We start from the raw sequence: 24,188 nt of genomic DNA on the forward strand, positions 1-24,188 counted from the left end.
ACCAGTGTGTGCTCTAAAGAGCTTAAATGAGCTGCAGTTTCATACCTTGCTTGATAGAGGCAGTGTGGAGATTTTTTTGTTTATTTTCGAGCCTTGATAATTTGCTTGAGTAAAGAATGATAGTAATGCTGTTGTGGTGGACTCAGCTGTTACCCCAGCACTTGGGAGGCTGCACAAAAAGATTCTTTCTAAGTTTGAGTTCTATTTAATCTACATAAGGAAACCTTGTCTCAAACAGAAGGGAAAAGAGGAGAGCACTGAAGTGTCCCATTGTCAGCTTTAAATCTAAATTGCTTCCCTGTTAGTGTGTTCATTGGCATTTTCTAGTTAACCATTCCGTCTGTTGGTATCTTTTGATCTTTAATTCTGCCGAGCAAATTCTTCCTGAGGAAGAAAGGAGCTCTTGATTATTGAAATAATCTCTGGATGCTGCTTTTTCTATTTGCTTGCTTCCGGGGAGGTGCTGCTGTGCAGACACCCTTTCTTGGTAGTTGTGGTTACGCTATCTTTCTGGGGTCTAGAACCAACACACTGTATGTAGCCTGGGAGTAGATGACAGTGCAATTTGCTGCTTATCGTGAACAAGAGGATGGAGACTAGAAAAGAGGACTTAGTTCTCTTCCAAGTGTAGCTACTGATTATTCATCTTTTCATTGAAATGGACCTTATTTCTTCTCTGTCTATTAAATTGGTATCTGTTAGATGTTTCTAAGCTGCCCCTACTTCCAGCTCTCTTCTGTGTCAGGGATGAGAAATAGTTTGTTTAGTTTTCAGGGAGCTATTATCTTCTTTGTTGTTATTATTTATGTTTTTTAAAAATGGTTTTTTTTAGTTTCTTACATTCTGTTTTCTATGAGAGGAAAACATTCATTTATGCATATTTTAATAGTATGCCTAGAAAAGTACCCATGTCAAATTGGTCTGTGGTTGTTTTCTCATTAAATGGGCCTGACCCAGAAGTAAAAGATGTCATAAATTTTAACTCTGTTTTAGTTATAAAGTAGTCATAATAATTTGGGGGTTTTGTTTTGTTCGTGGCTTTGTTTGTAGTGTAATTTTATTCCTTCCCCTTTCCAGCTCTTTTGTGCCTTTCAAGATGACAGGTACCTGTACATGGTGATGGAGTACATGCCAGGTGGAGACCTTGTGAACCTTATGAGTAATTACGATGTGCCTGAAAAATGGGCCAAGTTTTATACTGCTGAAGTAGTGCTTGCACTGGATGCAATACACTCCATGGGCTTAATACACAGAGACGTGAAGCCTGATAATATGCTCTTGGATAAACATGGACATCTAAAATTAGCAGATTTTGGCACATGTATGAAAATGGATGAAGTAAGTAAGCCAGTCAACAAAATGCCAGTTTTGACATTTTTTTCATAGTTATTGTATTTGTGTATATGAAAGAGAGAGAATGTGCATGCACATACAGTGGTGCACGTGTGGAGTCAGAAGACAACTCTGTGGAGTCAGTTCTCTCCTTCCACCATGACATGGCTTCTGAGATGAGCTCAGATCACCACCAGGCTTGTGCAGCAAGCACCTTTACCTGCCGAGCCTTCCTGTGTTCTGCTCTCTCTCTTGTCTCTCTGTCTGTCTCTGTCTGTCCACACCCCCCCCCCACCCGTGTGTTTAAGAAACAAATAAATGCAAATCAGGATTTTGGGGTTTTGAGTAAAAGTAAATTTAGTTTTGATATGGTGTAACAACTTCAAGACAAAATCATCCTTTAGGTGTAAAATACTTTATTAGTGGCTTGCTGAATGCTAGAGAAAATCATTCCTCAGTTCATTTATCTTCTTCATAGAATGTTGACAAGAGTCTATTATGAATCAAAGCTAATTAGTAATGGTCTAAGTATGTAGAATTGGGTCACAAAATTCAGGGGTATTTCTCCCATCATTACTTCTGTATTTCTCCTTTTGAGAAAGGAGGTGATATAAAATAAGGGAAAATGAGTCACTGCTTCCCCTGCCTCTTCTCTAGAGGGTAAATATGGAGTCATCATTTAATGTGGTATTTTGCTGTTAGATAGTTTATAATTAATTGGCTTAGTAACATTAACTTCATAGTTCATTATGATACCAGTTTGTTTTGATTATGTTATTTTACATTTTGTCCTTCCCTGTCTGTACTGTTAATTCCTGATGGAGCAGGTTGTCTAGAAGATGGCTTGTATTTACAAGCTATTTATACAATCTGTTCCTCTAGGAGAATGACTCACACCTTTGATAAGGTTTTCATGACCTTCCAGAATGCCTACCATCACCACCTCCATGCACAAATGCAGACACTCGTGTGTCCTCGGGCACCACCACCATGCGTGCATGCAGACACTCGTGTGTCCTCAGGCACCACCACCATGCGTGCATGCAGACACTCGTGTGTCCTCGGGCACCACCACCATGCGTGCATGCAGACACTCGTGTGTCCTCAGGCACACATTTTTTTTAATTACACAGAACTTTTAATGTCTTCGTCATTGTTAGATAAATAATGGGCTGCAGGTTTGAGTCTCATCACCATTGGCCTTTCCTTTGTTATTGTTCCTCCATTGGAGACAGACTAGAGCTCAGTGGCCAGATCTAGCTTCTGGCTTGGTGGTGTGCATCTGAAAGAGTGGCTTTTGTTTCAGAGATTGTTTAAGACTGTGTACCCCTTCATGTTCTTATAGTCTGTCAGCAGAATAGACAGAAATGCTAAAATCATTGACATTTTGTCAGAGAAAGTCAGGTGCCTGCAGAGGCCAGAAGAAGGCATTGGACCCTCTCAAGGATGGTTGTGAGCCATCATGTGGGTCCTGGAAATTGAACCCTCTGGAAGAGCCGGCTTCCGTTGTTAATATCTGATGTTTCTTCGTGTGTGTGTGTGTGTGTGTGTGTGTGTGTGTGTGTGTGTGTGTGTGTGTGTGTTTAATATTTATTTATTGTGTATACAGTATTCTGTCTGCATGTATGCTTACAGGCCAGAAGAGGGCACCGGATTGAATGGATGGTTGTGAGCCACCATGTGGTTGCTGGGAACTGAACTCAAGACCTGAGGAAGAGCAGACAGTGCTCTTAAGCTCTGAGCCATCTCTCCAGCCGTGTGTGTTTTTTAAAAGATCTCTTTTTCTCAAAATTGTACATTTAAAAATGAAAATGGTGTTACTTGCTGCATTCTAGGAGCAGTGCTAGTGTGTCGTTAAGAAACTGCGTAGCTTGGGCCAGTGGGATGGCTCGGTGCGGGAAGGTGCCACCACGCCCAAGAACCTGAGGTCATTCCTTGAGACTCACATGGTGAAAGGAGAGAACCAACTCCTGCAAGTTGTCTGCTTGGGTGTGGACCTCCACCCCCTCATCAGTCAGTCAGTAATGAAGGTGACAGAAAGAAAGAACCTACGTAACTATTAGAAAATAGGTAGTACCTAAGGGATAACTAAGGGAATCCAGCCAGCCAGGTTTGTGCAGTTAGGGGCAGACGAAGGCTTGAGTCTGAACATGACTGTGTAGTGGGAACACAGGGATGGGGTAACACCTGTGCAGTGCTGGCCAAGAGCCCCAGGAAAGGTAGGTGCTCCTTTGCAGGGGCACAGTGCTCAGTGAAATTCTCAAAAGGGACTGGAAGGCCTGCTGCCTATTTAAGTCAGACTAGGGCCTTTAGTACTGTTAAAATTGAAGAGTTTTATTTAAATGTTTTCTACCCTCATAAGAGGCATTCTGAATAAAAGACCAACCCCAAGACTGTTGATTGATCAATTTTAAGTTTTCAGTAAACTCTCTTGATCTTTATTTTGTCAATGGCAAAATATCAAATATATTTAGAAAATATTTAATTTAATACATTTAAGTAACTTTTGGGTGTATGTGTGGCATATGCATGTGTGTGCAAGTATACTTGCCCATGAGGACATGTGGAAGCTGGAGGTGGATGTCAGGAGTCTTCCTCTATCTCTCTGCACTATTTTATTTTATTTAGATGTATGTGTGTGTGTATGCATATATCTATGCGTGTGCACACCTGTGCACTCCCGTGAGGAGCCCAGTGGTGGAGGTCAGGTGTCTTCTCTCACTCACTACTTTATTATCTTGAGGCAGGGTCTCACTAAACTGCAAGTTTACCACTTCAGCTAGGCTGGTTGGCCAGTGAGCTCCCAGGATCTGCCCTCACCCCCAGTTGCTGAGATTGTAAGCATATATAGCCATGCCTAGCCTTTTTTTTTTTTCTATGTTGAAGATTTGAACTCAGGTCATTATACTTGCTCAACAAGTACTCCTACCCACGGAGCTGTCTCCCTAGCCTTCCATGTTGTTTCAATTTTTGGAAGAGGGTCTCTCACTATACTTGGTGCTCACTGTTTTGGCGAGACTGGCTGGCCAGTAAGTGCCCGGGGTCTTCCTGTCTCCACCACTCTACTTCCCTCCTTCAGTTTGGCCCTTCAGGCTTGTACTGCTATGCCTGGCTTTTGACTTGTTTGCTAGGAATCCAAATCCAGGTCCTCACTTGTGCACACCATTCACTTTTACCCTCCTCCCCAGCCCCCAGTCAGTACTTTCGAGTGACCTTTTGAAAATGAATGCCTAGGAACCTTGTTCTCCAGCCCAGACCTCTTCAGTAGATGCAGCAGATTGACTGAAGGTCAAGCTCCTTAGCTTGTGACACGAAACCTCTTAAGACACTCTTCTTGTGTCACCTGCCAGTACTTTGGAACTGCAAAGTTGTGTGGTTTTTACGTTATTTAATGATTCATGTGCTTTATATATGCTGGACCCAGGCCATTTTCTGTTTACACATGGAAACTTGGCTCCAAGATGGCTACTTTGTGAAGGCTCCTGAGGTTGGCTCCATATCCTTTCAGCAGCCCCCTTTTGGTTTACTTGCTTTGATTTTGACATACAGACTATTAAAAACTTGCCTGGTTTTTGTTTCTTGGTTTGGGGTTTGTTTTGTTTAGATTTTTTTTTTTCCCCTTAGCCCCAGAGCCACTCCAAGAAGCTCTGATTTTTTTATTAGAGAGTGGTACTTACTGTGGGTGCTAGATGGGCTCAATGCTCCTGAAGTGTCATGGCTTTCAGGCTTAGTCAGTGGGGAGAGCCGGGAGGGTTAGGGTCATAGACACCCAGTGTTAAGTGTCAGGCTTAGTCAGTGGGGAGAGCGGGAGGGTTAGGGTCACAGACACGCAGCATTAAGCCACATGTTTACAATTGAGTCTCTGTCTCTGTAGATAGTATATCAAGTGCCACATTGATATCTGCTTGAAGTCTAACACCACATCGATAGTCTCCCTCTTCCCTTGTAAGACTCTGGCTCTTACAGTAGTTAGAGGCCTTTTGTTTTGTTTTTTACTTGTTTAACCCTAGCGTACATTTAAAATGGTTTTGCTAGACCCCACTGAATAGATTTGCTAACATTGCTTTTTGACTTGAAGATTCCTGCTAAGGTAACTAGTTTTCCAAAGCTCCTTGGACTAATTTCACTGTGGTTGTAGAGTGGGGGAGTCCATTTGTCACTTTTTTGTATGTGAAGTTTCCTCTGGTTTTAAGAGCTCTAACTGTGTGAAGTGCATGGTCAAGGCAGGGTAGCTCGCTTCCTGTCCCTATCACCTCTTCCCATTTCTCCCTAAAGGTAAGGGAGTCAATTTTTTGATTTCTAATTTACCTTTTAGTAGTTCTTTAAACAAAGACAGAGACTTCTTATAAATGTTGGTTCTATATCCACTTAATTGAATACTTCTCCATCAGACAGTTTAAAAATACTAAGTACCCTTTCAAATGTTTATTTTTAAAGAAAACAGTATGCCAGCCAAAAATTGTGGATAAGAGCCATGATTTTCAAAGGGAGAATGCCATTCATCATAGTCCCACAAAAGTATTTATTTTGTAAGGAGTCGCTGAGATTCAAACTCAGCTCTCCCTTATGATTCTTTTTTTTTTGAATAAATCTTTTTTTAATTAATTAGTTTATTTATTATGTATACAGCATGTGTCCCTGCAGGCCAGAAGAGGGCATCAGATCTCATTACAGATGGTTGTGAGCCACCATGTGGTTGCTGGGAATTGAACTCAGGACCTCTGGAAGAGCAGTCAGTGCTCTTAACCTCTGAGCCATCTCTCCAGCCCCCCCTTATGATTCTTATCTTTGTCAAAAAATGCCTGAGCAACTAGGGAGATGGCTCAGTGGATAAGACACTCACTTCTCAAGCGTGAGGATCTGAGTTCAGATCCCGAGCTCCCACAAAAGGCCAAACGCAGTGGCACATACCTATAACACCAGTGCTGGAGACCCAGAGGTAGAAGGATCCCTGACTGCCAGTGACTAAGGTCAAGGTTCAGTGGGAGACTCTCAATAAAGATGATGGAGGAAGGTGCCCAGCATTGGCCTCTGGCTTACACACACACACACACACACACACACACACACACACACACACACACACACACACACGACCATGTACACATTATATACATGCACAATCTTAAAAAGAAGGCACTCAACAAAAAGTGTCACTGCCAACAAAACAAACACAGGTAAAGGTGTTGAATCACTTTGCCAGATATGTTGATGACACAGCTACGTAGTTAGAAATAAAGCTCAGAAGTTTAAATGTTTAATACGCTTCTTCAGTCTGCTCTTGATAGCTGTGAACCACTTCTTAACCCCATGTCCAACCTGAGAGGCGCTTTGCCATCGTAAGGGCTTAGCTGCTTTTTTCCTAATGATTCTTTGTTTTCCCCAGGTTGTGTCATAAAGATCACATGTTGTACCCCCTACTTTAATAAATAACCAAAATTGTCGGTTTCCATCGTCTTGAGAGCCCACTGCCTTTCCCTTTTCCTAAGTATGAAAACTTATCTCTGGTCTCCCTCATCAGACATTTCTATGTATTTGGTGGTGTATGTATCTCCTGAGGCCTGAAGCCAGGTCCACAGTGATGTTCTGTTGAAGTGATAAGTGTCACTGTCTGATAATAAATCAGTTGTCTGTGTGTATTCATCTTTAGCTGGTTGTTTAGCTTTCTGTTTTAATTGTGCTGTTTACCCAGACAGGCATGGTGCATTGCGATACAGCAGTTGGAACTCCTGATTACATATCACCTGAGGTTCTGAAATCACAAGGTGGTGATGGATACTATGGGCGAGAGTGTGATTGGTGGTCTGTAGGAGTTTTCCTTTTTGAGATGCTAGTGGGTAAGTCAATATCAACACCTTATAGTTCAGTCAGGACTTGGAGAATGTAAAGCAAGAGTGTTGCTCGAGGGAGGGATTAGAATTTCTGAAACCTGAATGCCAACCTGATGTGGAGCAGGTGGGATGGCTAAGGGGTAAAATCACTGGCTGCTGAGCCCGACGATCTGTGTGTGATCTCTAGGACTCAGGTGGGGTGGAAGAGAACCAGTACCTGTGCATGTGATGTGTTCATATATGCACATGCTTACATGTGCACATGCCAGTAAATAAGTCAAGGAAGTAGACTCTGATACAGGATTGGCAGAGTGATTGAAAAAAAAGCCCACTGTGGAAAGGCATTAGAAATATGCTGTATGATGGTAGGAATGTTTCTCCAGTAGATCCTTTTTGTATTTTTGTAAAGTCTTTTTGCGTAACTGATGCTGACCTCAAACTCAAAATCTGCTGCCTCAGCCTCTTGTATGCTGGAATTAAAGATGAGCCACAACACATTACTAGATCTTATTTAAATTAAAGCAGTATTAGAGCAAGAACAAATTTACAGCTTTTGTAGGCCTGCCTCCACTAGTCTTTTAATCACATCCCCTGGAGCTGGGGTTCTGGGCAACTGTGGTGTGGGTGCTGGGAACCAAACTCGGGAAGGCGTTAGCAGCAAGTAAATGCTCTTAACTGCCACGCCATGGCTCCAACCCCAGTAGTTTACAAGGATGTTGTTTGTAAAGATTTATTTACTGTGTGTGTGTGTGTGTGTGTGTGTGTGTGTGTGTGTGTGTGTGTGTGTGAGAGAGAGAGAGAGAGAGAGACAGACAGACAGACAGACAGACAGACAGACAGACAAATGGTTAAAGAGAACACAAAAGGGCATCGAATCCCCTGGAGCTGGCTGGGAACTGACTTTGGGCCTTTTGCAAGAGCATTCCATGCTCTTGACCACTTAAGCCATCTTGCTAGCCCTAAGATGCCTTACTAATCCTTTTATTGTAAGTATTTTAAATGGTTGAGTAAATGTTTAAGTAAGTTTTAGTATTTGTTCCAATAGTTACAGAGAACTAAAAGCATTCTTTAGTTCATGTAATCTTGTTATGACATTGAATGGCAAAATGTATTTTATTTACTATTTGTGTAAGTTTTCAGGTTTTTGTTTGTTAGAGAAACCATCTCTCTGTGTAGCTTTGGCTGCCCTGGAACTCAGTACATAAACAAATACATATTCTTCTTCTTTCTCTTCTCCCTCCTCCTCTTCTTCCTCCTCTTCCTCCTTTTCCTTCTTCTTTTGAGACACACTTTCATGTAGACCAGGCTGGCCTGGAATTCATAAAAGATCCATCCATCTGCCTCTTTCTCTGGAGTGCTGGGATTAAAGGTGTCTGTAATCACTATGTGATTAATTTATCACAGTGTGATGAATTACAAAATTATTTTCACTTAGGTTGTTAATATATAATTTTTTTTGTTTTGGTTTTGTTTGTTTGTTTTTTTGAGAGAGGGTCTACTATGTAGCCCTGGCTGTCCTGAAACTCACAGAGATCTGCCTGCTTCTGCCTCCTAAGTGCCAGGAATAAAGGTGTGTGCCACTATGCCTGATCCCAAGATATAATATTTCAATTAGAGGAAACTCAGGGGCATATTTATTTTTTCAAGGGTAGAAGGTCATTGGTATGGTTACATTTTAAATGTATTTGTATATGTCTGTTCATTTCCATTGTGATTCTTGGCATATAGGCCATTTGTTCTTCCATACAAGAAGATGGACTTAAACTTAAGCTCCTTACATATTAAATGAAAAGTATTTACCCTGAATTCTTTATTCCACTCATTGCTGTCTTTCTTTAAAATTTAGGGGACACTCCATTTTACGCAGATTCACTTGTAGGAACCTACAGCAAAATTATGGATCATAAAAATTCACTGTGTTTCCCTGAAGATACAGAAATTTCTAAACATGCAAAGAATCTCATCTGTGCCTTCTTAACAGACAGGTAATATATGCAGTATTTCTTTGTATAGAAACCATTTTACTTCTACAATTTGCAGAAGTGAAAGTATGCTTGCTTTCTATACATTTGAAGTCAGCTTCTGTTGTTACCCTGGTTGCATTTCATTCTAGTTTAGCACCCCCCCCCCCCACCTTAAGCCTGGTGTTGGGTTACCTTCATCATTTTGTTAATACAACCTAGTTATTGTCTAATTTATATCTTAATCCTTGTGTCTATAAAGATGCATAAATCATTTAGTAAATGAATACAATTTGTCATTCACATTTTACCCTCTTATGTAGTAATCCATATTACTCTTGATTGTATAACTTTGAGAGGATAGCCATTTCTATAGATAAATATTTGGTAGTTTATAATCTTAAGAACTGTTTGTTTAAAGGTAGTTGTGGTTGTGCATGCCTTTAATCCCAGCATTCAGAGACAGGCAGATCTCTGAGTTCAAGGCCATCCTGGTCTACATAGTGAGTTCCAGAACAGCCAGGGCTACATAGTGAGACCCTGTATCTCTCTCACCCACAAAATGAACTGTTTGTTTAGTATGGAAGTGCTTCCATCCGACTCTTTAGTTTGCATTTGTATATGATCAAATCTGTGCTGGAAATTCTATGATTAAAAAAACAAACAGGCAAAAATAAACAAACAAACAAACAAAGCCAGATGAACAAAGATGTGAAAGCTTCCTTAGAAAGAGTGAGGAAGCTATTTGATTTTCTCTTGGTCTCTCTAATCATTTGTTGAAAAGAACTATAGGTTTTGTTAGTTATATGATTGATGAACAACCAATGTTGATAAAATAAAATATAACCTGGATAATGTTTGCTGGGGTTGGGAAGGATTTCATTATGACATGTGGTGCAAACTGGACATTCACTAGAAACACACTCACATTTGATGATTTCTCTTTCCATCCAGTTTTAAGGAATGCTTCAGGGGAGTTAAAGAAATTCTTAACAACCTCTTCGATTTCATTCAGAATGATGATTTTAATACTGATGGAGAGGGGGTGCTTCTAGTAGTAAATATGGATAGTTCTTTTTAAGAGGAAAGATTGCTGCTTCTCTGAGAGCAGCCTGGAGTAATGCTGTGCCCAAAGTCGTCATGAGCTGTTCGGCATGTGCAGAGGGAATTTTTAACTGTTTTATGTACTTTTGACTTTCAGCAGACTGCCAGCGGAGTTGGAGTTGATTTCCCATAGAGTTGACTGTACACTGTTCATCATTATGCCTCTTTAACTGTCCAGAGAGCAGACACATAGCTTATTTTTGAGAAGCATTTAAGTTCAAACTTAGTAAAAAATATTTCAATTTATGACCCTTTGGTGAAAATGTAAAAAATTAATATTCTTATTTTTCATAATATAATCTTTAACTGCATTGTTTAGGGAGGTACGACTTGGAAGAAATGGGGTAGAAGAAATCAAACAGCATCCTTTCTTTAAGAATGATCAGTGGAATTGGGAAAATATAAGAGAGAGTAAGTCAGTCAATCCATGTGTTCCATTTTATCACAGTTTGAATCTTATGAATTGATTTCCTCGTCTGAAATAGCACATGTTTGATAGAGTGTGTGATAACTCAGTTTTAAATTGAGAGATCATCTTTTTCTGTGGCAAAATTTGTAACTAAATAGTTCCTCACTCTTCTAGTAAACTAGTGTGCATTTTTTTAAAGTGATATTTCCCAATTCTTTTTGTAATAAACATTATAACATTTCTTAATTTGGCAGTTTTGTGGATCTCAGTCATGGAGTGTAGTCCTTTAACTTGAGTGCTTATGTTGGTAAATTCATAGTTGTTTGTTAAGACCATACTCTGATAAGACATAGTAATTTACTTGTATTTTATGCATATAATATTGATTCATTTTAAGAGTAAGAAATATTTCTGCTTAAAAAAATGGAGAAAATGAGAATCCTCTACAGTATGTGTATATTATTGCTACTTGTAATTTTTAGCTCCTAGAATAATATAATAGACTTTCCTTGTTTGATGTATTAGACTATATACATCTGATCTAATAGAGTAATAAATTACTTACAGTGTGTTACTTCTATGAAATGTCAGATGGAAGATATATTGCTAGATTTTTGTATAAAATATCTATTATAAAAAATTAGTTGATCTTCTATTTTGGCTGTGAGTGAAATAATATTTCCTTTCCCCCCAGCGGCAGCTCCAGTGGTGCCTGAGCTCAGCAGTGACATAGACAGCAGCAACTTTGATGACATTGAGGACGACAAAGGAGATGTAGAGACCTTCCCAATCCCTAAAGCTTTTGTGGGAAATCAGCTGCCTTTTATAGGATTTACCTACTTTAGAGAAAATTTGTATGTGATTTATTTATTGAAATTTATTATCATAGCCTAACTGTTAGGCTTTTGCCTAATGGACTGTCTAAACTATTTTCAACTTTATTTCGTCATTTGATGTTTGAATGTTACATTTTATTCATTTATAAATGATTGAAAGGCACTATCCTATATTCTTTTGAAGATATGCAGTAAGAGTAAATACTTGATTTTGATGGAGTTTATTATCTCATGAAGGATATAAGAGAATCACAGAATTGTAAAGAAAGGTAGAATGTGATATTTACCTTTAAAAAGATTATCCCAGTGGATGTTCTGCTGAGGAATTTTTGACTGGTAAGCAAGGAGGAGTCATTGAAAACTGTTAAAGATTGGAATCAAATGTTAAAAGTGTTTGAAAGACTTCTTGATACCCCACATGTAATGAGGAGAGTGACAGCTGTCACAGTTTGCTGAAGTTCGAGGTGTTTCCTAGGATGGAATAACAAAGGCAGGAAAAGCTCAGGCAAGGGAAGATGGGTCAGTCACCTTCCTGGTAATGTTTTAAAACTTTTTAAAGTTCTGAACAAAATAAGGGTGTTGGTCTGGAGGGATGGCTCAGTAGTTAAGAGCACTGACTGCTCTTCCAGAGGACCTGGGTTTGATTCTGAGTATCCACAGGGTAGCTCACCACCATCTGTAATTCCAGTTCCAGGGGATCCAATGCCCTCCTCTGGCCTCTGTGGGCACCAGGCACACGTGTGGTGCACAGACAAACAAACATTCATGCAAAACACTTACACACAAAATTAAAGAAGACCTGTTTTTAAAAAAAGAGTGTCCGGGATACCAGAGACTTAGCCATGTTTAGAGGTGGTGGGAAGGACACAACTGAAAGATGAGGGCTCAGTAGGCGAGACGTGCTTCCAAGCCTGATGACACCCCGGGGGGCGGGGGAGAACTGACTCCCATAAACTGTCCTCTGACCTCCCAATGCGTCTCCTGGCATGTGTGTACATGAACACACACAATAAATGAGTGTGACAAGTTGTTTTTTAAAGATGATGTATAAGTTACAACATGAAGCACTTATGTTATCTTTGCAAAAAAGAAGAGATGTTCCTTTCTAAAAGAAGAGATAGAATATAATCACTGTAGAAATGCAAGTGGGATAAAGAGGTCCATGTTGTGCCTCTAGTCCTAACAAAGTCATGCAGAGTAGAGAGGCGTGAGTGCCCAGCAGTGGAATACGTGCTTCACCTAGAATGTTCAAGTGAGTCTGAGAACAGCTTGACTGTAGAAGACAAAATGGATTCAGGTGGAATGCAAAAAAACCTTGTCTTCTGTCTTTCCAGGTTATTAAGTGACTCTCCATCTTGTAGAGAAAATGATGCAATACAAACAAGGAAAAGTGAAGTATGTGTTCATTTTTACTGTCCTACTTACTTTAGTTAGGTTCAAATACTCATACCACTGATTTTTAAAAACATTTATTTCTATTTTTTGTATATGAGTGTTTTGCCTGTTTATGTCTGTTCACTACGTGTATACAATGTAAGTGGAGGCCAGAAGAGGGGGTTGGAGCCCCTGAGATTGGAGTTAGAGTTCTAACAAGTGGGTTCTGAATTCAGATCCTCTGCAGAGTAGCTAGTGCTCTAGTAGACCATCTCTCTAGCCCCATCGTACCACTGATTTTTTAAAGTTCGCTTGCTATTCTGTCATGTATCATGAGATACCATTCTTCATAAAGTGCTGTGTGCAGCACGACTTTGAAGTAATTCATTCATGTGACTCTGCTTTCAGCTTCATTCAGTAGCAAGAGTGATAGGTTTATAAATAGCTCCAATACAGTTAGAGGATGTTATGCTCTTAGTACTGTGAAAGAGTATACATACATACAGTGGGGTGTAGAGGTAAGGGAGTGATTCACATTCTGACTTCCTGTTTATTAATGTGTAACTGCATACAGAGCTAAATCATACAAATACAAGTTACAATGCTATTTTTTCTTCAAACTTAGCGATAGGTGGAAAAGACTGCTGGATAATTTTGGAATGATATACATTGTAGGACTTTTATAAAATATAACAAGCACTGAATGTTTTCTTTTTCTTTCTTTTTCTTTTTTTCTGAATAGGAAAGTCAGGAGGTACGTTGTCCAATACTCTGAAAAGGAGAAAAATACATGTTTTACTCTAGTCATAGTCTCTTCCCATTTGGAGTACTGCGTCTACCCAAGAGGCTTCCCATCCTTTTTTCTACCAAGTACCCTTTTATTATTTTTCTTACAAATCTTTGTTTAAAATGAGTTATGTAATTTTTTGTTTTTATTTATCAAGGACATGTAATAGTATGTTTAGAGTATTACAGCAGCCAAAAGTACTTATCTTGACTCAGTCATTAGCTGTATTTTCTTTAAAAAAAAAAAAAAGTTGTTTGGAAAGTGGTTTGGTTTATATGTACTGAAGAGTATAAAGACAGTTGACTTTACTTACATGGTTAGTGTGTGTGAACATGATTGGATGTGTTTATATGTATACACTTGTGTGGAGGCTAGTATCTTCCTCAATACTCTCCACACTTTTTTATTTCTTTTTATTTCTTTTTTATTTGTTTGTTTGTTTATAAGAGGGTCTCAGTGTACCTGGAGCTCCGAGATTAAGCCAGACTGGCCAGCAAACCCCAGAGACCTGCCTGTCCCTTCACAGTTTCCCATACTCCCCCTCCTTCAGTACTGGAGTTAGAGACTCAAGCCTCCTGGACTTGATTTTGTTATTGTTTTGGTTGGAAATGAGTCTCACTTTGTAGCCTTGGCTTACCTGGAGCTCACCCTCTAGCCCAGGTTGGCCTCTGCCTGCCTCCTCCTCTCCAGTGCTGGGACTAGCACGCCTTGACTTTGTAGACAGTAGAGATCCAGACTCAGACCCTCATGCTTATGCAGGAAGCAGCTCACTGGCTGAGCCAGCTCCCCGGCTCTTAGTCTGCACTTGTTGTGGGGCAGTAGAGGAGTTGCTTGACGGTTTGTTGTTGTTGTTGTTGTTGTTCAGATGAATGGGATATCGGAGAAACCTCCAGGGAGCATACTCATTAGAACCTTGGCTTAGGCCTGTCATTTCTGCCTTGGCCTGAGTAGTCACCTTTTTTGAATTTCAGTTAATCAAGTGGCTACAACACCACTACCGTTGTTGTTGTTATTTTGAGGCCTGGAACTCAGTATGTAGAGTAGGCTAGCCTTGAACTCTCAGAAGTGCTCCTTCCTTTGCCTCCTAAGTAGTTTAAAGACATGTGCCACCACACTTGGGAGACATTGTCTTATGTATTTTGTTCCTGTTAATGAGACAACACTTATAAAGTGCCTGATATTACACCCAAGGCACCCTAGGATCTCAAAAAGTTAAGTCCTGTAAACAAAACAAAAAACGGAAGGAAGGCATGGATGGACATACCTTTAGTTCTATCACTCAGAAGCAGAAGCAGGTGGGTCTGTGGGTTGAAGGCCAGCTTGGCTGTATAGCAGTTCCAGGCTACTCAGGGCTACACAGTGAGATCGTGTCTCACAAAAATGAAGGAAAAAAAACTCTTTGGAGCTAGAAGATGACTCGTTAGTTAAGAGTGCTTATTGCTTTTATAGAGGACCTTTGTTCCATTCCCAGCACCCACGTGGTGGCTTCAGTTGGAAGGGATCCGATGCCCTCTTCTGGCCTCCAAGAGCTCTTGCACAGATGTGGTACACTTAAATTCATGTAGGCGCACGCCTATATGTAAAAAGATAATAATAGTAAATATATTAAAGGATTATTTCAAATGTGTTATTTAGTATTTTTTTTATCATTTTAACTTGCTTTAAAACAACTAATAAAAACAAGAGGATTTGAATTAAAATTAGCTATCATTTACTCAAGATTCATTAAATCCTCTTCATCGTGGTGTTCCTATCACTGTAGGATGACAGAAGAGTTTATTCTTGTAAATGTGTTCACGCCTGTGTGTGTGCTGTAGGAGAGAGCAGGAGGCGAGGGTCCTTTCCTTCTAAGTCAGCCCCATGAGCAGTGCCAATCCTGTTCTCCAGCAGAGGGTCTGTAAGGGAAAGCCAAATAGGGGTCATTGTTGTCTTATGCTGCTCGTTCATCTTTGTGACCCAAACTTATAATTTCCTATAATTTTTTGACAGATTCAGAAAAAAATATCTGCACTAGAAGAACACCTTAGCAGTGAGCTGCAAGCCAAGGAGGAGCTGGAGCAGAAGTGCAAGTATGCGCCAAGGAGTGCATTTAAATTGGAGCTTTATATACGTGCTTTCTCAGTGAACAGACTGTACTTGTACTGTAAACTAGAATTATTTCATGTACTGTGTCTTTCTACAATTCTTTAGATCTATCAATACTCGCCTAGAGAAAACAGCAAAGGAGCTAGAAGAAGAGGTAAACGTTTCCTATGCTTTATTAATATTTCTGTTACTAGAAATATTTGATACCCTCTTAGCTACAGAGTTCTTAGAGTGCCATGCAATACAGATTAGTAAAGCCTACCTGTGTCATAATGAATAAGATGGAAATCACTTCAGGGTGACTTCTATTACCTAGGCTTGCCTTGCCAATTTGAGTTAATTCTGTGTAGGCATTTCAAATTTTTTTTTTTAAAAAGTATGATAGTATATATGTATGTAAATGCCATAATGAAACTATTACTTTGTATACAAAATCAATTTAAGAAACTTGCTTTTATATGATTATTAAAATGGCTGGTATGCTTTAAAAACAGGATGTAATTCATTTTTAAAAAGTGTTGATATTAGTAACATTTTAGGTCCATGGGATTAAATAGTGATGGTTCATTAGTTGTAGAAATTTTCAGAGAGTTTGACTGCTAATAGTATAATAAATTAAATATTCAGGGTTATATTAGGGTTTCTATTGCTGTGACGAAAACATCACTACCAGAAAGAAAGTTGAGGAGGAGGAAAGGGTCACACTTCAGCATTGCTGCTCATCACTGAAGGAAGTCAGGACAGGACCTCAGAGTAGTTCCGGAAGCAGGAGCTGATGCAGAGGCCATGGAGGGGTGCTGCTTACTGGCTTGTTCCTCATGGCTTGCTCAGCCCGCTTTCTTACAGAACCCAGAACCAGCAGCCTAGGATGGCTCCACCCACAGTGGACTAAGCCCTCCCCCATTGATCAGTACTTGAGAAAACGCCTTACAGCTGGAGCATACTGAGGTGTTTCCTCAACTCAGGCTCCTTCCTCTGATGACTCTAGCTTGTGTCGAGTTGACACAAAACCAGCCAGGACACAGGTCTTGATTATTTCATTGTAGTATGCTGCTTTGCAGACATGGGAGCATTATCATTTTAACAAAACAATGATAGCTTTTTAGGTCTCTTTTTATGTGTTTGAGATTACTGATGGGTTTGGATCTGATTTCTCTGCCGATTTCCTTTTGATAATGTTAATTGTTATTTCAGATTACTTTTAGGAAAAATGTGGAATCAGCACTGAGACAGTTGGAAAGAGAAAAGGCCCTTCTTCAGCACAAAAATGCAGAGTATCAACGGAAGGCTGATCATGAAGCTGACAAGAAACGGAATCTAGAAAATGATGGTTTGTTATAGAAAACAATACACGTTTAAGAAAAACATTGAATGTGTGTGTTGTATTGAAGCCTGCTGCTAAAATGCTTTGTTTCATAGTTAACAGCTTAAAAGATCAACTTGAAGATTTGAAGAAAAGGAACCAGAGCTCTCAGATATCCACTGAGAAGGTCAATCAGCTCCAGAAACAAGTAGGTTGGTCTGTGTGTAACGTGCTGAGTCTATCCACGCCTGTTCATGCTGATTGCAGTGTTGCTAAGCCCTTGGTTCTGATACTCAAGGGGATGATACCTTGAGTTTTTTATTTAAGTACTTTGTAACAAGATAATAGATTGATGTACTGTGTTAGTCATCCTGTTACATCTGTGGTTATCTGCTTGCTTTCTCATTGGGTATCAGCTGGATGAAGCTAATGCTTTGCTGCGAACAGAGTCTGATACTGCAGCACGATTAAGAAAAACACAGGCAGAAAGTTCCAAACAGATTCAGCAGCTGGAATCTAACAATAGAGATCTACAAGATAAGAACTGCCTACTTGAGACTGCCAAGTTAAAGCTTGAAAAGGAATTTATCAATCTTCAATCAGCTCTAGAATCTGAAAGGAGGGACCGGACTCATGGATCAGAGATAATTCATGATTTACAAGGTATAAAAGTGGTTTATTTGATTGATTTTTGATAATTCATGATTTTGAAATAACAATAATGCTTTACAGTAACCTGGGTTTTTTTAATTTGTCTGTCCTATTGTTTGTTTTTCAAGACAGAATTTCTCTGTGTAGACCCAGATGTCCTAGAACTTGCTGTGTAGACCAGGCTGCCCTTGAACTCAGAGATCTGCCTGCCTCTGCCTGGGGTTAAAGACGTGGGCCATCACTCCCAGTTTGTTTCATTTTTTAACATAGTATTCTGTTAGTAAAGTTAGAGCCTGGGCCTAGAGAGACAGCTTAGCAGTTTGAGAGCACACACTGCTAGAAGTTCAGTTCTCAGCACTTCTACCAGGAGGCTCACAACCAGCTCCAACTCCAGCTTCAGGGGTTCCAGTGTCCTCTTCTGGCCTCTTTGGATACTGCACTCATAGGCACAAACCCGTCCTCAGACACAAACACATATACACATGATTAACATTACAAGTACACTGACAAAGAATTTGTGAACAAAAGATAGACTTTCAAAAAGTATTTATTTATTAGGTTTAGGTGGTCAATTGAGTTCTAGCTAAATTAACTTTTAAAGTACTCTTCTGACAAGTTATAAAACTCTTGCTCACAAATAACAACTCCAAAATTTGAGGTAGATAATTCTTAATTGAATGCATGCAGAGTATGTTGTTTTAAACAGTGTTTCACTTCTCAGGTAGAATCTCTGGCCTGGAAGAAGACTTGAAGACCGGAAAAGTCTTACTAGCAAAAGTAGAGCTGGAGAAGAGACAGCTGCAAGAGAGGCTCACTGGCTTGGAGAAGGTAACCATGGCACCCGGCCCTTTGTGTGAGACAGGGACAGTGTGATCTTAGATAGGAAAATGACCAAAAGGAGGAGTTGTGAGCAGTTAGTCCTGGGTGGTAGGTAGAGCACTGTCACACATGCATGCATGTTTCTCTTTGTCCGTGACTGTGTGAACAAGGACTACAGCTTTAATACCAGACAGGCAGCCCTTGGAATGCCAGATTATATGAAGGAAGGGATTCAGTGTATATAGTGATGATTCTTTTAGAGACCCACAGGAAATTCAGACTTTAAAATCTTTTTATCTATTTATATTTTATGCATAAGTGTTCTGCCTATATACCTACATGCCAGAAGAGGGCATCAGATCCTGTTATACGTGGTTGTGAGCTACTATGTGGGTGCTGGGAATTGAACTCAGGTCCTCTAAAGAGCAGCCAATGCTCTTAACTCCTGAGCTATCTCCCCAGCCCCAGAAATTCAGACTTTTTTTTTTGGTTTTTTTTTTTTGGTTTTTTTCGAGACAGGGTTTCTCTGCGTAGCTTTGCGCCTTTCCTGGAACTCACTTGGTAGCCCAGGCTGGCCTCGAACTCACAGAGATCCGCCTGGCTCTGCCTCCCGAGTGCTGGGATTAAAGGCGTGCGCCACCACCGCCCGGCTGAAATTCAGACTTTTTAAGATAAATATTTTAATCTTTGAGAATCTCATACAATGTAGGAAAATTCAAATTGTGACTGGGATATATTGAAATTAATATAATAACAAAATTAAAATATGACTTGTGCTGGACAGTGGTGGCACACGCCTTTAATCCCAGCACATGGGAGGCAGGGGCAGGTGGATCTCTTGAGTTAAGGCCCACCTGGTCTACAAAGCGAGTTTCAGGTCAGCCAGGACTGTTAACAGAGAAACCCTGTTCTGAAAAGCCCAAGGGGAAATATATGACTTCTGACTTCAGAGATTCTTTAAAAAAAAAATACTATGGAACCAGAGATTATTTCTAGTTAATATTTTATTTTCATTTGCTTATTCATTGATCTGAGTATTTAATGTTTTCTTTAGGAAAGATTAAGATTCAGTGTTGCTTTTAATAATATCACAGTCTGATAGATAATTTTAAAAGTGATAATAAGCTGGTCATGATGATACAAACCTTTGATACCAGCCCTGGGGAAACAGAGGCAGGTGGATCTCTTTGAGCTCAAGGCTACCTGGTGAGTCCCAGGCTCTAAATAAATAAATAAATAAATAAATAAAAGTAATAATAAAGCCCCTAGGTCAGTGGTTCTCAATCTGTGGGTTGCAACCCATTTGGGAGGTCAGATGACATTTTCACATACCTAAGACCATCTGAAACACAGATAGTTACATTATGATTCATAAGAGTGGCAAAATTACAGTTAGGAAGTAGCAGTGAAAATAATTGTATGGTTGGGGGTCACCATAACATGAGGAACTGTACTAAAGGGTCACAGCATTAGGAAGGTTGAGAACCACTGCCCTAGATAATTCTAATGCTTTGTATGCAAACAAAATGCTAGCTGTTTGGACGTAGTATGCCTCTCGTGTGTAGAGCCCCGATATGCTGTGTCGAGCTGGGCAGGTAAAGAGGCAGGCTCTAGCGGAGGATAGGATGGGGTAAAGTTACTTACGGTATGGTTTGCTTGGTTAGTCGGTATTTTTGGAGTCATGTCATCATGACTGTCAGGCATCAGACTAGTCCTTTAAGCGTGAGATAGGATAGACTTCAGGTTTTGTTGACCATATACCCTGTTGCAAGTCCTGGGGCATATGTAGAAAAGAGACTGACTTCTATTATTCAAGACTTTCAAACTTAGAACATGTCTGTGCTTTGTTTTTGTTATTCTGAGACAGGGTTTCTCTGTGTAACAGCCCTAGCTGTCCTGGGACTTACTCTGTAGACCAGGCTGGTCTCAAACTCAGAGATCCGCCTGCCTCTCCCTCCTGAGTGCTGAGATCAAAGGTGTGTGCCACCACCCGCAACCAGCAAACATGGTTTCTTTTGTTTGTTTGAGACAGAGTCTCACTATGTAGACCAGGCTGGCTTCAAACTTGAGAGATCTGCCTGCCTTTGTCTCCCGAGTGCTGGGATTAAAGGTCTGACCACCATGCACGGCTGCTAGATAACATCTTTAAAGTTTGAAAAATAGTGCTTTAGGAAGAGAGACCTTGTATCTAAAGAATACCAGAGTCCTGCAGCTGGAGAGATGGCTCAGCAGTTAGGAGCACTTGTTCTTTTTGCAGAGAACAAGTTTGGTTCCCAGCACTCACAGGGTGGCTCATAACCATCTGTAATTCCAGTTCTAAGGGATCTGTCACCTTCTTCTGACTTACATGGGCACCAGGCACACGTGTGGTAAACATACATATACAGAAGCAAAGCACGCACACACACATTTAAAATAAAATAGATAATTGTAAAAAAGTAAAACCAGCATTTGAGAGGCAGCTGGGGAACCTTCATAGTAGCAGGAAATGTGAGAGCTGGTCAGGGAGAGCCAGGGGATGCACTGTCAACAGCATCGGTGGGCAGTGTCAGGGCTGCAGGTAGAGAGACATACTAGGAGAGTCCATAGTAGTGTAGGGTGAGAACGGTGCTCTGGGCACTTCAGACAGGCTCAGTTCCAGTCCACGACCGTGGATGAGCGCAGAGGCCAGTCATTATGTCACAGGAAACGTAGATGAAGAAGGGAAGGGAGATACTGAGCATTCTTACTGAGACTGTTTAAAAGTCATTTTAAGTTTTTGCAATTCTGTTAATAATCACCATTGATGATGTTTCATAGGAAAAGAGCAACATGGAAATAGATATGACATATCAACTGAAAGTGATACAGCAGAGTTTAGAGCAAGAAGAAGCTGAACACAAGACCACAAAAGCACGTCTAGCGGATAAAAACAAGATCTATGAATCCATTGAAGAAGCTAAATCAGAAGCCATGAAAGGTATGCACTGTGAGGTGTGATCCCAGTAACACTGTCCATGAAAGGTATGCACTGTGAGGTGTGATCCCAGTAACACTGTCCATGAAAGGTATGCACTGTGAGGTGTGATCCCAGTAACACTGTCCATGAAAGGTATGCACTGTGAGGTGTGATCCCAGTAACACTGTCCATGAAAGGTATGCACTGTGAGGTGTGCTCCCAGTAACACTGTCCATGAAAGGTATGCACTGTGAGGTGTGATCCCAGTAACACTGTCCATGAAAGGTATGCACTGTGAGGTGTGCTCCCAGTAACACTGTCCATGAAAGGTATGCACTGTGAGGTGTGCTCCCAGTAACACTGTCCATGAAAGGTATGCACTGTGAGGTGTGCTCCCAGTAACACTGTCCATGAAAGGTATGCACTGTGAGGTGTGCTCCCAGCAACATTGTCCAAGAGTTGATTCTAGAGTCAGTCTTCGCTTTTACAAAATAAAATATGTATTTATATTGCCAAGTATTGGGAGCTAAAAGGAAGAAAAGTACCAGGGAAACTTGATATATTTTAAAAACCTTTGTATCATTACAACAGTTTCTAAGAAACTAAAGCCCAAATACAAAATTATCTCCCATCCATCAGTGGCATCAGTGGCATAAGGTGTATAATGTGGTGCTTTGTACTGATATTTGGGAAATATGTCCTTTGACATAATATTTACTGTACTTTGAGATTTCCCTAGCTGTATTACAAAAGTATTAATAGTTATGTAAGACCAAAACTTGCATAATAGTCCAACGAGAGCAGTCTCAACCTTCCTGATGCTGCGACTCTTTAATACAGTCCCCCAGGTTGTGGTGACCCCAACCATAACATTATTTTCATTGCTACTTCATAACTGTAATTTTGCTACTATGGTGAATCATAATGTAAATATCTGTGTTTTCCTATGGTCTTAGGTGACCCATGTGAAAGGGTTATTTGATCCCAAAGGGTCATGACCTTCAGATTGAGAACCACTGAGCTCAACTATTCAGCTCACTGAGTATTTTGGACTCTGACATACTAAAGATGCCAGTCAGATTTTATTAAAGCCATATCATACTAATATATCCCAAAGTTAGCTTCCACAGACCACTAATCTTTGCATTAGAGTTATCTTAGGATAGTTTGTTTCCGATTTCTTATTAAAATAGACTTGAAATTCCAGAAATAATCAGTACTTTTAAAAATATTTTTGTCCAAGTCTTAAAACTCTGGATCAGAAATTTCACTACTTATTGAGGCAGACTATTATGAATAGCTTAGAAGAAGTAGCCTTTCACTCTTTAAATATAATTAACATTTAGATTTTCTTATCACAGCCAACTTAGTTTAAAGCAGTAATTCAGGGTGATAAGAAATGAAACAAGTCATGAATGATGGCACATGCCTTTAATCCCAGCACAGAGGAGGACGAAGCAGGTAGGTCTCACCTGAGGCTACACAGTGAGACCCTGTCTCAGAGAGAGAGAGAGAGACAGAGAGAGAGAGAGACAGAGAGAGAGAGAGAGAGACAGAGAGACAGAGAGAGAGAGAGAGAGAGAGAGAGAGAGAGAGAGAGAGAGAGAGAGAGAGAGAGAGAGAGACACAGAGAGACAGAGAGAGAGAACTGAAGCAGGTACTTTAGTTAGGAAGGTCTAATCGGAAGAGATGAAGTTAATGGACTGTGTATTTCCTTGTCTATGGCCTAGAAGAGAATTAAGTTGTTTTGAGGTATAATTTATATGCAGTAAAGTTGAATAGTTTTGATGTTTGTGTTTCACTCATATATCCACCACCAAAGCAAGTTTGTAAAATATGTCTACCACCTCAGGAAGTTTTCTTGTGGTTCTTTCTGTTCTCTACACCAATATGATGTGGTTTTTAAATAAATATTTTAATTTATTTATTGAGTAAACAAATGCATTTATTTTTTGATTATTTTCCAAACTGACAAAAGTGAAATAATTCAATATAACTTTTAATTGTTTCCAGTGGTTACTTGGAACACTATTACATGACATGTGATGGCTTCCTTATATTCCACGCATAGGCAGACAGTAAATACTATAGATATCCTTCAAGCCTAGATCTAAATTCTTGCTCTTTGTTCTACACGTTATCCCCTCCATAGATGAAGAATATGGCTTGAACAAGTAACTATTGCCAGTGTGACCGTGTCTAGTTCTCAGTAAAAGGGATAATGATGGTGTTGTTAGGTTGTGAAAATCAAGTGCAGTTGTACATATAAAATAATTAGAAATACTTTCTACTTGGTAGCATGTAGAGAATGTTTCATCTATCTGCACAGTTTTGAAGACCCTTCATTAAATATTTTCAGTTCTGGTCAGGGAGGGAGATGGTTTGATGGATAAAGTACTTGTTGTACATGGATGGGCCCTTAATAAAATCCAGGCAGGCATAGCAGCCACCTGGAATCCTAGCACTCAGGAAATGGGGGGTTGGGGGGGAGGAGGAGGAGGATATTCCTGGGGCAAGCTCACTAGCTAGAGAAGCCAGAATTAGTAGCTTCCACGTTCACCCACCAAGAGGCCCTGCCACAGCATATAGTGGAATGCAAACAAGGAAAATACAGACATCAGCTTTAAGCCTCTATGTACATGTACACTTAAAAAAGACCTGAAAATTAATGTAGTTCATTATTACCTAATGAAACTTTGTAAATGATGGTTGGATATTAAACATTAGGTGTGAGAGGGCAGAGGAATCCTCCTTGGAA

At 40.1% G+C, this 24,188-nt stretch overlaps 1 protein-coding gene across 1 annotated transcript in view; it reads left to right on the forward strand.

The window, feature by feature from the left end:
* Rock2 (Rho associated coiled-coil containing protein kinase 2) overlaps positions 1-24,188 on the forward strand; it is a 102,541-nt gene that overhangs the window by 55,120 nt on the left and 23,233 nt on the right. The window contains exons 5-18 of the mRNA XM_006976604.4: positions 1,078-1,338; positions 7,025-7,169; positions 9,010-9,148; positions 10,548-10,639; positions 11,332-11,491; positions 12,808-12,868; positions 13,590-13,601; positions 15,624-15,703; positions 15,825-15,873; positions 16,914-17,049; positions 17,139-17,230; positions 17,439-17,685; positions 18,395-18,501; positions 21,292-21,451. Coding sequence (XP_006976666.2) covers positions 1,078-1,338; positions 7,025-7,169; positions 9,010-9,148; positions 10,548-10,639; positions 11,332-11,491; positions 12,808-12,868; positions 13,590-13,601; positions 15,624-15,703; positions 15,825-15,873; positions 16,914-17,049; positions 17,139-17,230; positions 17,439-17,685; positions 18,395-18,501; positions 21,292-21,451 — 1,741 coding nt within the window. The remainder of the gene's footprint in view (positions 1-1,077; positions 1,339-7,024; positions 7,170-9,009; positions 9,149-10,547; positions 10,640-11,331; positions 11,492-12,807; positions 12,869-13,589; positions 13,602-15,623; positions 15,704-15,824; positions 15,874-16,913; positions 17,050-17,138; positions 17,231-17,438; positions 17,686-18,394; positions 18,502-21,291; positions 21,452-24,188) is intronic.

The sequence above is a fragment of the Peromyscus maniculatus genome, chromosome 22, assembly GCF_049852395.1.
Source record: "Peromyscus maniculatus bairdii isolate BWxNUB_F1_BW_parent chromosome 22, HU_Pman_BW_mat_3.1, whole genome shotgun sequence".
Lineage (NCBI taxonomy): Eukaryota > Metazoa > Chordata > Mammalia > Rodentia > Cricetidae > Peromyscus > Peromyscus maniculatus.